This window comes from Leptodactylus fuscus, chromosome 7, assembly GCF_031893055.1.
Source record: "Leptodactylus fuscus isolate aLepFus1 chromosome 7, aLepFus1.hap2, whole genome shotgun sequence".
In the NCBI taxonomy this organism is placed as follows: domain Eukaryota; kingdom Metazoa; phylum Chordata; class Amphibia; order Anura; family Leptodactylidae; genus Leptodactylus; species Leptodactylus fuscus.
The window spans coordinates 16,845,183-16,861,254 of NC_134271.1; the positions used below are offsets into that span (position 1 = coordinate 16,845,183).

A 16,072-nucleotide genomic window follows, 5' to 3' on the forward strand; every position below is an offset into this window, starting at 1 on the left:
ACTTCAATGGCACTGAAGATAGTGGAGTGCTGGACTTAGACTATCTCTGGTGCTCCCATTGACATGAATGGGAGAGGGGATTCATCCGGCCACCAAGGGGCTTGCACTGGCTCCTACATCCTCCTCACAGATATATTCCCATTACAGCATCCTATGTAGTTGTGGTCTCTTCATCCTCAGAACTAGTGGTGCTCAGGTAGCCAAACCCCCGCAATGAGAAAGTGATGACGTATCACCGCTATATGCTTTTACTCCACATGAGGGGAATAACCCTTTAGAAGGACCCATCTCCAGGTCTTGAGCACCCAATGACATACATCATTTTGGTGTTCTGTTTATCCAAATTGGTTCAGATATTCTGAAGATATAAGGCCTCATAGTGTTGATGCAAATTTAGGGTCTACTAGCGATGTGGGCATTAAAGAGGACCTTTCACCTCCTGGGGCACATGCAATATAATACACCGCTAGAAAGCCGACAGTGAGATGTATTCAGTGCTCTATTGGCTTTCCCTTTCTGTGGCCCTGGTGAGCTATTGGTGCCAGTACCGTAGTTCTTCACCGTCAGAAGGGCGTTTCTGCCAGCCAGTCCGGAACACCCCTCCTCAAAATAGTGCCTCATACGCTGTACTGTGAGGGGGCGCTGCATACCGCCCAGCGATGATGTTACTTACCCTCCACTTGTCTAGTACATCCTAATTTACATTAATAATAAGAAGGCTTATATCTTTGGAATGGCTGAACAGATTCGGTTAAAGTGCTCAGGGTGACAAAACCATTGGGTTTTTCAGACCTGATGACACGCTCTCTTTAAAGGGGCTCTATCATTGGGAAAAGTCATTTTAACTAAGCACATACCTGCATAACCTTTAGAAAGGCTATTCCACACCTACCTTTTGTATGTTAATCCCCTCATTAGGTTTTGAATGAGCCCGTTTTTATTCCTATGCTAATTAGCCTCCAGCGTGCACCCCGGAAGTCTCAGCGAGCACTGTCTGCTATTCTCTGCTAAGCTCCTATAACAGATTTCTTACCATTTACGTTTGATACAATGACAGCATAAGCTTCAACAGGTCCATTTGTAGCATTGAACTCTTCAAAAGTAAACTCGAAGGAATAAGGGGAAGGGGGCTTTACGGTTACAACTGTTGACTTTGTTGGGTAAGGAGGTGCTGAAAAAGAAGAGAGAAAATATTAGATTATTATTGGTATATCTTATCTTACATACAATATGGAAATTTAGGTGTAAGGGTGCATTCACACGGAGTAACGTGCCGCGTGATGTGGCACGTATACAGCGTGTGAGAGTTTGCGCGCCGTAAAAGCTCCCATTAATGTCAATGGGAGCCTGGATTGTATACGCCGTGTTATTTTGCGGCCGCAAAATCACGGCCGCAAAATAACGCGGTGTATACGGGATAAATTGCTGCAGTGAAATATCTGATCATAGACGACAGCAGAAACCAATGAGAAGCCCCTGAAAATAACATTTATTCAATAATTTCCCATTGGATTTTGTTGTCTTGTGTGATATGATATTCTGCAGCGATTTATCCCGCAGCAGAAAGTCGGGTTATCTCAGTTACATGTGAAGATAAATCTGGTGCACATTATATCTATTGGGGCCACCAGAAGCAAAAAAAAGGCAAAAAAAGTTGCATATTTTTGCACCCAATAACTGATTTTGTTAATTCTTTCGATGTCAGAAAAGTTATAAAATTATACAGTAAAGAGAACAAAAATGGTAACAACAAATCATGTAACCACGACAAGGCGCTATACTGTATTTCTTCTTCGGATTTAGTTTGCTGACTTACGTCCGTAACCGGTTGTGCACGACGTCTGCACCACGGTGCTGGATCTCCCGCATGAAGACTCAGTGGTTATATTGACATCGTAGTTCATGTTGAAACTTAACCCGTCCATAGTATAATTTTGAGAACAAAGCCCAGGCTGAACAGTACGATTGCTAGAGACAGCCGCGGAATTGGTTGCTACCAATGTGAAGATGGTTTTCAATCCTGGAGGACAATTCCACGTCAAATAGATAGATGCTGAATATGGTTGCCTGGTGCAGTTGAAATCGGACACAGCCTGAGGAACTAAAATCAAGACATTTATTAACAATATTGCTTAATATTGCGTCCTTTGATACATTACATGCAAATTAATACAGTAGCAGTGTATATAAGTAACCTAACGTTAGAATTGACTCATCAATATAAGGACAGCAGGGGTCAGATATCCCACACCCCCACTGATCAGCTGTTCTCAGCAATTGGTACAGAAAGAATGGAACAGGAAACAAATGGCGCCGATCTCTGTGTAGTGGCCAATCCAGGTTACTGCAATTCTGCTCACTTTGACTTGAATCAGAGCAGATTTGTGGTGCGTTACCTTGGCTGAGAACATCTGATCGGTGGGGAACTGAGTGCTGAACCTCCTCTGAATAGGTTATCAATAGATTTAACCCAGATACCGAAACACATGACTATGGCTACTTCTGTATTCTGTTTTCTTCTACGGTATATATGTCTCTGTATGTGTCTGATGTGCGAGCACTTTGTAAGATAATAAATGATAGACTTGTGTCATTGCTGCCAAGATGTATTTTTGATTCTCTGCTGTCTGTGTCAGGTCTGACAGTCCGGTTATTAGGAACACAATGCTCATCAGGGCTCGTTCACATCTGCGTTCTTCTTTCCTTATTGCAGGTTTCCGTTTCCTGCATAAAACAGATGCAGGAGACGGAAGCCTGCAGGAGACTTTCTCACCCATTCATTTGAATGGGTGAGAAAGCTGTCCGGCCGTGCGCGGCAGTGAGCGTTTTGCGCTCTCCGCCGCAAAACCGGGTTTTATAATCCGGACACAGAGTCGGACATGCAGTATTCTGTGTCCAGATAAAAAAATCCGGCTTCGCGGCGGAGAGCCTAAAACGCTCACCGCCGTGCACGGCCGGACCTGGTCTATGGTTTCCGTCTTCTGCCATGCAGAAGACGGAAACCATAGTACGGAGACCCCAGACGCAGGTGTGAACCCAGAAACCATAGGAAGTAGTGGAATAGCCGTGAAACAGAGGAAGACGAGGGGCAACAGGAAAGGATGTAAATGTTTCTGCCACATTTCTGTAAATATAAATTTAGGTAAAAACCATTTATTATCATACACAAACAACTAGCAAACTCTGAACTCTGTTTATCACCTGTGCAGGTAGATAGTGACACGGGGTCTGACTCGGTGCTGTTATCGGCCGCTCTTGTATATACCAGGAATGTATAGGTCTCTCCTGCAGTCAGATTCCCTATTGTAGCTGATCCACCGGTCACTATGGTATCATTTAGCATTGTGGAGGATGAGGTGAGATTGGTCTGGACTCTGTAGGTGTAAGACGGCTTATACTCATCAGGGTTACTCCATGTCAGAGACACAGAAGATGAATTCACGGTGCCAAACTGCAGAGATTTCACCGATTTTGGCTCTTGAATGGAAAAAAGTATATTAAACAAAAAAAGGGTACAGAAATGACAAAAATGACTTTTTAGGATAATCTTTAGGACTTCTTAGACACTGCATCTTGGTGTCATCTGTCACACATTTATTGTTTGAATGCCCCAGTACAATCCCATTAAAGCAATGACAAGTACAGGCGCAGGCCGACACCTGACAGTACAGGCGTAAGGCCGGGATCACACAATGCTCTTATTAATTGCAGCCGTATGTTGCCTATGTTATTATGTATTTCAGCTGTAACTACAGACTATTAAAGAGGTTGTCCAGGTCATTTTATTGATAAGCTATGAGGCTAGGTCATCAATAAGAGATCAGTGGTGGTCCGATACCCCGAACTCCGCTGATCGGCTAGATGAAGGAAGCGCTGCACTTATGTAAGGACCCGGACCTCAGTCTGAAGCTCGAAGCATCACAGATCACTATAATGCAGTGACATCAGACAAGCCATAAATACTTTGTAAGAATAAATGTCTTTGCTACTATCCCTGTGACAGTCTGGATTCACATCAGGCCACACGACCATATTGTTGATAGAACCTACTTGTATAGACCGATGTGCTGACAGGTGAACTCAGATACCCCCGGACTCCGACTGTCACCACAGTAATGTTGTACATAGTCCCTGATATCAGGCTCTGGAGGGCGACACTTGTTGTGTTACTTGTCACAGTCCTGGTGCCTGAAGTAGTCCCATAGCTTATATTATAGGACTTAGTCACATTTGTCATATTTACTGGCTCCGTCCAATATAACATCAGGTTGTTTGTCCCAATTATATTAACACTTAAGTTACTTGGCGGCATTGGATCTGTGTAACAGAAAAGAAATGCAGACATGTTAGGTCATAATACATACAATATGTCATGGAATAAACGTCTATAAAAGCCTGTGTACATGTGAAATAGTCCGACAGAATAAATGTAACCTTCCCTGCTTGCATCTTTTATTAGGTCATAAACCCTGTGCGAAAGATGCGATCCCATAGAAGGCGACGTCCTCGTCACATCTCCTTACCCTGCTCTGCTTTATATAATGCAATGCGGTTTTTTGGTGTAAATACAACACAAGTGTGAGGTCACATTACAACACGGTGACCTAAATGTAATAATACTCACATGTGGCTTCTGTCACCGACTCTGATGTTTGGTTGCAGGACCCGCTGACTACCTGGACAGTGGCCGTATATTCTCTGCCGGGTATTAAGTTAGTGAAATTTACTTGTGTAGTATCATTAGGTATGGCTCTTGTATCTCCGGACAGGATGACATTGTAGTAATCCACTTTTCCAGTCGCCCGCGTCCAACTCACAACCAGGGAACTAACGGAATTGGAATTATTGAGGGCGACGGAAACTTGTCCAGGACCTGGTAAGAAAATATATGTAATCGTAAAAACAAAAATCTCCCATCACAATATAAATCTGTAGTACTCTATTTTTGTAATCCGTGGTCAGTGCAGGTGTGAACTTAGGCTTAGTGGTCAGAGTGAGAACTGCAGAATTTTAAGATTTAAGTATAGATAGTAACATGGAAAAGTAACAAAAATCACCAAAACTAAATATAAAAACTTCACTGAAACAATTGGTCATTTACTGATGCCACTTTCTATTTTTAGGTATGGCACAACATATCGGGACATTACCACTAACCTGTGCAGGTAGATAGTGACACGGGGTCTGACTCAGTGTTATCGGCCGCTCTTGTATATACCATGAATGTATAGGTCTCTCCTGCGGTCAGGTTAGATATTGTAGCTGATCCATTGGTCACTGTTGTATTATATAACATTGTGGAGGATGAGGCGACATTGGTCTGGACTCTGTAGCGATAAGACGTCTTATACTCCTCAGGGTTACTCCATGTCAGAGACACAGAAGATGAGGTCACGGGGCCGAACTGCAGAGATTTCACCGGCAATGGTTCTGAAATAAAAGAACAAAATATTCAGTGTTATAGCGAGAAATTGCAACAGCTTATCTGTACCCAAAATGTATAGGTCACCTATTACCTGGATCGATGCTCAGTAACCACTATGAGATGTAACAAGCTCCCACTCAGAATACCACAGGCTACAGTATTTCATATAAAAATAGTAAGATTTAACTAAGAGCATGTTCACACAGATTTGAGGCTCATCAGAATCATCTCCAAATCCTGCCTGCAGTCTACTTCTCACCCAGTAGGAGGCAGACACTGATTTTTTTCCTCTGATATTTTTCAGCTACCAGATAAGACAGCCTCATGCTTCATCTTCATACGGATTCTACAGCGGAATTTGGACAAGCAAAAAAATTCTGAAGATGAAATTTTTCAGCTCGAAGAAATTCCCTAAATATTCCAACATATGTTTGTATGAATGTAAAGAGCGCACTCAAAAAACAGAGAGAACTGAATCATAGGATTGCTAGGTGTCCGCCCTTCATGTTGCTGACTTATCCTTTGGATCGTTCATCAACATTTTTATCTCAGGAAACCCCGTTAAATACAAGTGAGGACAAATAACTATTCACACACTGCAGATATCATACAGAGAATATAAACCTACTTGTATAGACCGATGTGCTGACAGGTGAGCTCTGATACCCCCGGACTCCGACTGTCACCACAGTAATGGTGTACATAGTCCCTGATGTCAGGTTCTGCAGGGCGACATTTGTTGTGTTACTTGTCACCGTCCAAGTGCCTGAAGAATTCCCATAGCTTATATTATAGGACTTATTCACACCGGCCATATTTACTGGCTCCGTACAATATAACATCAGGCTGTTGGTTCCAGTTGAGTTTATGGTTAGGTTTCTTGGTGGAGTTGGATCTGTGACGAAAGACAGAAATATAAGATCAGATTCAGCAGAAGATTTAATAGCACAAGACTGAATGTCACCGATCTACATAAAATCCTAATAGGACAAGTCCTGTCTATAGGCGCCATTACTGCATGTGACATCAGACAGGCCCAGGCTTAGGCCAACTCTCTGTAAGCCACCGGGTCACAGCAAAGAGAAGAAACGGCTCTGAGTGATGTAAGACCATGTATAGGGCTGAACAAAAGAAAAAAGTTTATTGAAACACATACAGAAGAAAGAATATAGTCCATAGTCAATGCCGTATACAGAGTGTGCACCAGGGGAACCCATATCAGTATAGAAGAGTATTTTATTTTTTTGCGAGTGAATGATCTCCATCGTACAGGGTTTGATGGGCCTGGAACATTTTCTCTCACAAATTCATGTAATTCTGGGCCAGCAGAGATATAAGATCTGCCCATAGCTGGACCAAAAACTAACAAATTCCGATCACATGATAATATAGTGATATAATACTCACATGTGGCCTCTGTCACCGACTCTGATGTTTGGTTGCAGGACCCGCTGACTACCTGGACAGTGGCCGTATATTCTCTGCCGGGTATTAAGTTAGTGAAATTTACTTGTGTGGTATCATTAGGTATGGCTCTTGTATCTCCGGACAGGATGACATTGTAGTAATCCACTTTTCCAGTCGCCCGCGTCCAACTCACAACCAGGGAACTAACGGAATTGGAATTATTGAGGGCGACGGAAACTTGTCCAGGACCTGGTAAGAAAATATGTGTAATCGTAAAAACAAAAATCTCCCATCACAATATAAATCTGTAGTACTCTATTTTTGTAATCCGTGGTCAGTGCAGGTGTGAACTTAGGCTTAGTGGTCAGAGTGAGAACTGCAGAATTTTAAAATTTAAGTATAGATAGTAACATGGAAAAGTAGCAAAAATCACCAAAACTAAATATAAAAACTTCACTGAAACAATTGGTCATTTACTGATGCCACTTTCTATTTTTAGGTATGGCACAACATATTGGGACATTACCACTAACCTGTGCAGGTAGATAGTGACACGGGGTCTGACTCAGTGTTATCGGCCGCTCTTGTATATACCATGAATGTATAGGTCTCTCCTGCGGTCAGGTTAGATATTGTAGCTGATCCATTGGTCAATGTTGTATTATATAACATTGTGGAGGATGAGGCGACATTGGTCTGGACTCTGTAGCGATAAGACGTCTTATACTCATCAGGGTTACTCCATATCAGAGACACAGAAGATGAGGACACGGGGCCGAACTGCAGAGATTTCACCGGCAATGGTTCTGAAATAAAAGAACAAAATATTCAGTGTTATAGCGAGAAATTGCAACAGCTTATCTCTACCCAAAATGTATAGGTCACCTATTACCTGGGTCGATGCTCAGTAACCACTATGAGATGTAACAAGCTCCCACTCAGAATACCACAGGCTACAGTATTTCATATAAAAATAGTAAGATTTAACTAAGAGCATGTTCACACAGATTTGAGGCTCATCAGAATCATCTCCAAATCCTGCCTGCAGTCTACTTCTCACCCAGTAGGAGGCAGACACTGATATTTTTCCTCTGATATTTTTCAGCTACCAGATAAGACAGCCTCATGCTTCATCTTCATACGGATTCTACAGCGGAATTTGGACAAGCAAAAAAATTCTGAAGATGAAATTTTTCAGCTCGAAGAAATTCCCTAAATATTCCAACATATGTTTGTATGAATGTAAAGAGCGCACTCAAAAAACAGAGAGAACTGAATCATAGGATTGCTAGGTGTCCGCCCTTCATGTTGCTGACTTATCCTTTGGATCGTTCATCAACATTTTTATCTCAGGAAACCCCGTTAAATACAAGTGAGGACAAATAACTACTCAGGCACTGCAGATATCATACAGAGAATATAAACCTACTTGTATAGACCGATGTGCTGACAGGTGAGCTCTGATACCCCCGGACTCCGACTGTCACCACAGTAATGGTGTACATAGTCCCTGATGTCAGGTTCTGCAGGGCGACACTTGTTGTGTTACTTGTCACCGTCCAAGTGCCTGAAGAATTCCCATAGCTTATATTATAGGACTTAGTCACACCGGCCATATTTACTGGCTCCGTCCAATATAAGGTCAGGCTGTTGGTTCCAGTTGAGTTTATGGTTAGGTTTCTTGGTGGAGTTGGATCTGTGACGAAAGACAGAAATATAAGATCAGATTCAGCAGAAGATTTAATAGCACTAGACTGAATGTCACCGATCTACATAAAATCCTAATAGGACAAGTCCTGTCTATAGGCGCCATTACTGCATGTGACATCAGAGAGGCCCAGGCTTAGGCCAACTCTCTGTAAGCCACCGGGTCACAGCAAAGAGAAGAAACGGCTCTGAGTGATGTAAGACCATGTATAGGGCTGAACAAAAGAAAAAAGTTTATTGAAACACATACAGAAGAAAGAATATAGTCCATAGTCAATGCCGTATACAGAGTGTGCACCAGGGGAACCCATATCAGTATAGAAGAGTATTTAATTTTTTTGCGAGTGAATGATCTCCATCGTACAGGGTTTGATGGGCCTGGAACATTTTCTCTCACAAATTCATGTAATTCTGGGCCAGCAGAGATATAAAATCTGACTATAACCTGACCAAAAACTAACAAATTCTGATCACATGATAATATAGTGATATAATACTCACACGTGGCCTCTGTCACCGGGGCGGACGTCTGGTTGCAGCTCCCACTGACCGTCTGTACAGTGACATTATATTCCCTGCCTGGTAGTAATCCTGTGACAGTCACTTGTGTAGTATTAGTCTGTATGGAGTTAGTGACGGCTCCTGTATTATTAGTCCATATGTCAGTGACGTCTCCTGTTACATTCACTATATAATAATCCACTTTTCCTGCTGGTTTTGTCCAGGAGACTCCAAGAACATCGACCGACTTGTAATTGTTCAGTGAGATGTTGACGGCTGGTAAAGGAACTGAGGAGAATATCACAGATCACAGACAGGTTAGTTATACAACAGGTAACTCTGTTAGGCGGGGTTCACACAGGGTTTCTTGGGCTGGATTTTGACGCGTCAGAACCCGGCTCAAAAAAACTGCTTCCCATTGAAATCAATGGGAGTTGGTCATTTCCTTTCTCTGCGAGCGAGAACAAACCAAAAGAAGCGACCTGCCCATTCTTCAGTCCATCTTGTGACACCTCCCTCCCGACTAGGTCATTCATTTGGGCCTAATCCGGAGCGGAGTGCGTGACTGGATGCCGCTGCACTAACCGGTTCTTGGACCGGAATCTGAGGCGGCCTCCGCGTCAAAGTCCAGCCCAAAAAACCCCGTGTGAGCCCGGCCTTATAAGTAAAGTAAGTGGACTGTGTGTGTGTTGTGAAAAATATAAAAATTATATAAAGGAAAGCTGTTGTATATACGTGATGAGGACACTTGTATACTGTGCTGCAGTGTAGAGATCAACAATCCAACATATCGCAACAGATCCATTCACTACAATGAGGCAAACGGACTGCACAGGATTAAACCATAGACATCCATTGACCTGATTTCTGTCTTTTTGGCCAGAACAAATAGTGTAGTTGGATCCTGAAGAATAATATTTGTGATTCCCAATGTCAAATTGGCCATAGATATTTACTCAAAGAATTTGTGAAACGTTCTAGCACAGGGTTAGGGAACCTTTGGCTCTCCAGCTGCTGTCAAACTACAACTCCCAACATGCTCCATTCACTTCCATGGGAGTTCCAAGAACAGCAGAGCAAGTGTGCATGCTGGGAGTTGTAGTTTTGCAACAGCTGGAGAGCCGTACGTTCCCTACCCCTGTACTAGCCCATCATTTAATGTAGAGATCCCCTTTCATGTCCAGCAATGTCAATACATTTTCACTTTCCACTCCGTCCTCACCTGTGCAGGTAGATAGTGACACGGGATCTGACTCGGTGTTATCGGCCGCTCTTGTATATACCATGAATGTATAGGTCTCTCCTGGGGTCAGGTTAGATATTGTAGCCGGTCCACTGGTCACTATTGTATTATATAACATTGTGGAGGATGAGGGGACATTGGTCTGGACTCTGTAGGTGTAAGACGTCTTATACTCATCAGGGTTACTCCATATCAGAGACACAGAAGATGAGGACACGGGGCTGAACTGCAAAGATTTCACTGGTAATGGCTCTGAAATAAAAGAACAAAATATTCAGTGTTATAGCGAGAAATTGCAACAGCTTATCTGTACCCAAAATGTATAGGTCACCTATTACCTGGATCTATGCTCATTTATAACAGTAACCGCTATGAGATGTAACAAGCTCCCACCCAGAATACCACGGGCTACAGTATTCCATATAAAAATAGTAAGATTTAACTAAGAGCATGTTCACACAGATTTGAGGCTCATCAGAATCATCTCCAAATCCTGCCTGCAGTCTACTTCTCACCCAGTAGGAGGCAGACACTGATTTTTTTCCTCTGATATTTTTCAGCTACCAGATAAGACAGCCTCATGCTTCATCTTCATACGGATTCTACCGCAGAATTTGGACAAGCAAAAAAATTCTGAAGATGAAATTTTTCAGCTCGAAGAAATTCCCTAAATATTCCAAGGTATGTATGTATGAATGCAAAGAGCGCACTCAAAAAACAGAGAGAACTGAATCCTAGGATTGCTAGGTGTCCGACCTCTTAAATACAAGTGAGGACAAATAACTACTCAGACACTGCAGATATCATACAGGGAATATAAACCTACTTGTATAGACCGATGTGCCAACAGGTGAGCTCTGATACCCCCGGACTCCGACTGTCACCACAGTAATGGTGTACATAGTCCCTGATGTCAGGTTCTGCAGGGCGACACTTGTTGTGTTACTTGTCACCGTCCAAGGACTTGAAGAATTCCCATAGCTTATATTATAGGACTTATTCACACCGGCCATATTTACTGGCTCCGTCCAATATAACGTCAGGCTGTTGGTTCCATTTGAGTTTATGGTTAGGTTTCTTGGTGGAGTTGGATCTGTGACGAAAGACAGAAATATAAGATCAGATTCAGACACATTCAGCAGAAGATTTAATAGCACAAGACTGAATGTCACCGATCTAAATAAAATCCTAATAGGACAAGTCCTGTCTATAGGCGCCATTACTGCATGTGACATCAGACAGGCCCAGGCTTAGGCCAACTCTCTGTAAGCCACCGGGTCACAGCAAAGAGAAGAAACGGCTCTGAGTGATGTAAGACCATGTATAGGGCTGAACAAAAGAAAAAAGTTTATTGAAACACATACATAACAGAGAATATAGTCCATAGTCAATGCCGTATACAGTGTGCACCAGGGGAACCCATATCAGTATAGAAGAGTATTTCATTTTTTTGCGAGTGAATGATCTCCATCGTACAGGGTTTGATGGGCCTGGAAGATTTTCTCTCACAAATTCATGTAATTCTGGGCCAGCAGAGATATAAGATCTGACCATAACCTGACCAAAAACTAACAAATTCCGATCACATGATAATATAGTGATATAATACTCACACGTGGCCTCTGTCACCGGGGCGGATGTCTGGTTGCAGTTCCTGCTGACTGTCTGTACAGTGACATTATATTCTCTGCCTGGTAGTAATCCTGTGACAGTCACTTGTGTAGTATTAGTCTGTATGGAGTTAGTGACGGCTCCTGTATTATTAGTCCATATGTCAGTGATGTCTCCTGTTACATTCACTATATAATAATCCACTTTTCCTGCTGGTCTCATCCACGAGACTCCAAGAACATCGACCGACTTGTAATTGTTCAGTGAGATGTTGACGGCTGGTAAAGGAACTGAGGAGAATATCACAGATCACAGACAGGTTAGTTATACAACAGGTAACTCTGTTAGGCGGGGTTCACATGGGGTTTCTTGGGTTGGATTTTGACGTAGCATCTTCGTCAGAACCCAGCTCAAAAAAAACGCTTCCCACTGAAATCAATGGGAGTTGGTCATTTCCTTTCTCTGCGAGCGAGAACAAACCAAAAGAAGCGACCTGCCCTTTCTTCAGTCCATCTTGTGACACCTCCCTCCCGACTAGGTCATTCATTTGGGCCTAATCCGGAGCGGAATGCCACGATGGGATGCCGGTGCACTAACCGGTTCTTGGACCGGAATCTGAGGCGGCCTCCACGTCAAAGTCCAGCCCAAAAAACCCCGTGTGAGTCCAGTCTTATAAGTAAAGTAAGTGGACTGTGGCAGATGAACAGACTCGTGTTTGTGTTGTGAAAAATATAAAAATTATATAAAGGAAAGTTGTATATATGTGATGAGGACACTTGTATACTGCGCACTGCAGTGTAGGGATCAACAATCCAACATATCGCAACAGATCCATTCACTACAATGAGGCAAACGGACTGCAGAGGATTAAACCATAGACGTCCATTGACCTGATTTCTGTTTGTTTCGGTCTTTTTGGCCAGAACAAACAGTGTCGTTGGATTCTGAAGAATAATATTTGTGATTCCCAATGTCAGATTGGCCATAGATATTTACTCAAAGAAGTTGTGAAACGTTCTAGCACATCATTTAATCTAGAGATCCCCTTTCATGTCCAGCAATGTCAATACATTTTCACTTTCCACTCCGTCCTCACCTGTGCAGGTAGATAGTGACACGGGATCTGACTCGGTGTTATCGGCCGCTCTTGTATATACCATGAATGTATAGGTCTCTCCTGGGGTCAGGTTAGATATTGTAGCTGATCCATTGGTCAATGTTGTATTATATAACATTGTGGAGGATGAGGCGACATTGGTCTGGACTCTGTAGGTGTAAGACGTCTTATACTCATCAGGGTTACTCCATGTCAGAGACACTGAAGATGAGGTCACATTACTGATCTGCGGAGATTTCACCGGCAATGGCTCTGAAATAAAACAAAAAAAATATTCAAAAAAAATTGCACCTTACAATATTCTATTGGTAATCTCTACCTAAGATGTAAGACACTTCTATTACCCGGATATATGCCGATTTACTACAGGGATTGTATTACCTACTACAAGAGCTATCGTTCTTCTAGTCAGAATACAATGGACGACATTATGGTGAGAACTAAACACAAGACAGAACAGCTCAGCACAAGGTCCCCAAGACTGAAGAGTCTTATACTTATCTTATACCTACTGGGAATCCTGCACTTCAGAGACATACAGTATAATGGACTTATAAAGACATATACGTCCTGTACTGAGATCTGTATAGACATATACGTCCTGTACTGAGATCTGTCATCGCTCTCGGTGACCAGACTATTGACTACAGGCTTGTATATTGCAGTTTTCAAGAAATATAAACCTACTTGTATAGAGCGATGTGCTGACAGGTGAGCTCTGATACCCCCGGACTCCGACTGTCACCACAGTAATGGTGTACATAGTCCCCGATGTGAGGTTCTGGAGGGCGACACTTGTTGTGTTACTTGTCACCGTCCAAGGACTTGAAGAATTCCCATAGCTTATATTATAGGACTTATTCACACCGGCCATATTTACTGGCTCCGTCCAATATAACGTCAGGCTGTTGGTTCCAGTTGAGTTTATGGTTAGGTTTCTTGGTGGAGTCGGATCTGTGATGAAAGACAGAAATATAAGATCAGATTCAGACACATTCAGCAGAAGATTTAATGTCACCGATCTAAATAAAATCCTAATAGGACAAGTCCTGTCTATAGGCGCCATTACTGCATGTGACATCAGACAGGCCCAGGCTTAGGTCAACTCTCTGTAAGCCACCGGGTCACAGCAAAGAGAAGAAACGGCTCTGAGTGATGTAAGACCATGTATAGGGCTGAACAAAAGAAAAAGGTTTATTGAAACACATACAGAAGAGAGAATATAGTCCATAGTCAATGTCGTATACAGAGTGTGCACCAGGGGAACCCATATCAGTATAGAGGAGTATTTCATTTTTTGTGAGTGAAAGATCTCCATCGTACAGGGTTTGATGGGCCTGGAACATTTTCTCTCACAAATTCATGTAATTCTGGGCCAGCAGAGATATAAGATCTGACCATAGCTGGACCAAAAACTAACAAATTCTGCTCCCGATCACATGATAATATAGTGATATAATACTCACACGTGGCCTCTGTCACCGGGGCGGACGTCTGGTTACAGCTCCCACTGACTGTCTGTACAGTGACATTATATTCTCTGCCTGGTAGTAATCCTGTGACAGTCACTTGTGTAGTATTAGTCTGTATGGAGTTAGTGACGGCTCCTGTATTATTAGTCCATATGTCAGTGATGTCTCCTGTTACATTCACTATATAATAATCCACTTTTCCTGCTGGTTTTGTCCAGGAGACTCCAAGAACATCGACCGACTTGTAATTGTTCAGTGAGATGTTGACGGCTGGTGAAGGAACTGAGGAGAATATCACAGATCACAGACAGGTTAGTTCTATCACTCTGTGGTAAGTAAAGTAATAGGCCCGAGGCCCGAGAACAGAAATAGGTTTGCTGTATTAACATTCTAAATACTATTATAAAGAAATTAATAATTTGATTAACCCCTTAGTGATTGGCCTCTACATATTATTAACATGGATCAGTGGGGGACCCAAGCTGATCAGCTGTTTAAAGAGGCCTCTTCAACTAGCTGATCTATAGGGGTTGTGGGTGTCAATGCCATAAAAGTGCTTTACGATATAATGCAACCTTTATATTAAGAGAATCCATGAAAGGTTCTGAGTATTATTAAAGGTACAGCCTCCCTTCTAGACCCAACATTGTGAAAATATTATACAAACCTGTGCAGGTAGATAGTGACACGGGGTCTGACTCGGTGGTGTTATCGGCCGCTCTTGTATATACCAGGAATGTATAGGTCTCTCCTGCGGTCAGGTTAGATATTGTAGCTGATCCATTGGTCACTATTGTATTATATAACATTGTGGAGGATGAGGCGACATTGGTCTGGACTCTGTAGGTGTAAGACGTCTTATACTCCTCAGGGTTACTCCATATCAAAGACACAGAAGATGAGGTCACATTACTGATCTGCGGAGATTTCACCGGCAATGGCTCTGAAATAAAACAAAAATAAAATATTTAAAAAAACCTGCACCTTACAATATTCTATTGGTAATCTCTACCTAAGATGTAAGACACTTCTATTACCCGGATATATGCCGATTTACTACAGGGATTGTATTAACTACTACAAGAGCTATCGTTCTAGTCAGAATATAATGGACGACATTATGGTGAGAACTAAACACAAGACAGAACAGCTCAGCACAAGGTCCCCAAGACTTAAGAGTCTTATTCTCATCTTATACCTACTGGGAATCCTCCACTTTGGAGACATACAGTATAATGGACTTATAAAGACATATACGTCCTGTACTGAGATCTGTATAGACATATACGTCCTGTACTGAGATCTGTATAGACATATACGTCCTGTACTGAGATCTGTATAGACATATACGTCCTGTACTGAGATCTGTATAGACATATACGTCCTGTACTGAGATCTGTATAGACATATACGTCCTGTACTGAGATCTGTTATAGACATATACGTCCTGTACTGAGATCTGTATAGACATATACGTCCTGTACTGAGATCTGTATAGACATATACGTCCTGTACTGAGATCTGTATAGACATATACGTCCTGCACTGAGATCTAGCATCGCTCTCGGTGACCAGACTATTGACTACAG

General features: G+C 42.4%; 1 protein-coding gene across 1 annotated transcript in view; it reads right to left on the reverse strand.

The window, feature by feature from the left end:
* The window catches only part of LOC142214420 (uncharacterized), a 290,721-nt gene that overhangs the window by 22,914 nt on the left and 251,735 nt on the right, over nt 1–16,072 (reverse strand). The window contains exons 37-54 of the mRNA XM_075283365.1: nt 15,151–15,426; nt 14,478–14,765; nt 13,699–13,965; nt 12,991–13,263; nt 11,897–12,184; nt 11,110–11,376; nt 10,263–10,535; nt 9,041–9,328; nt 8,262–8,528; nt 7,366–7,638; nt 6,833–7,081; nt 6,054–6,320; nt 5,158–5,430; nt 4,625–4,873; nt 4,051–4,317; nt 3,202–3,477; nt 1,817–2,101; nt 1,034–1,171 (exon numbers count right to left, since the gene is read on the reverse strand). Coding sequence (XP_075139466.1) covers nt 1,034–1,171; nt 1,817–2,101; nt 3,202–3,477; nt 4,051–4,317; nt 4,625–4,873; nt 5,158–5,430; nt 6,054–6,320; nt 6,833–7,081; nt 7,366–7,638; nt 8,262–8,528; nt 9,041–9,328; nt 10,263–10,535; nt 11,110–11,376; nt 11,897–12,184; nt 12,991–13,263; nt 13,699–13,965; nt 14,478–14,765; nt 15,151–15,426 — 4,764 coding nt within the window. The remainder of the gene's footprint in view (nt 1–1,033; nt 1,172–1,816; nt 2,102–3,201; nt 3,478–4,050; nt 4,318–4,624; nt 4,874–5,157; nt 5,431–6,053; nt 6,321–6,832; nt 7,082–7,365; nt 7,639–8,261; nt 8,529–9,040; nt 9,329–10,262; nt 10,536–11,109; nt 11,377–11,896; nt 12,185–12,990; nt 13,264–13,698; nt 13,966–14,477; nt 14,766–15,150; nt 15,427–16,072) is intronic.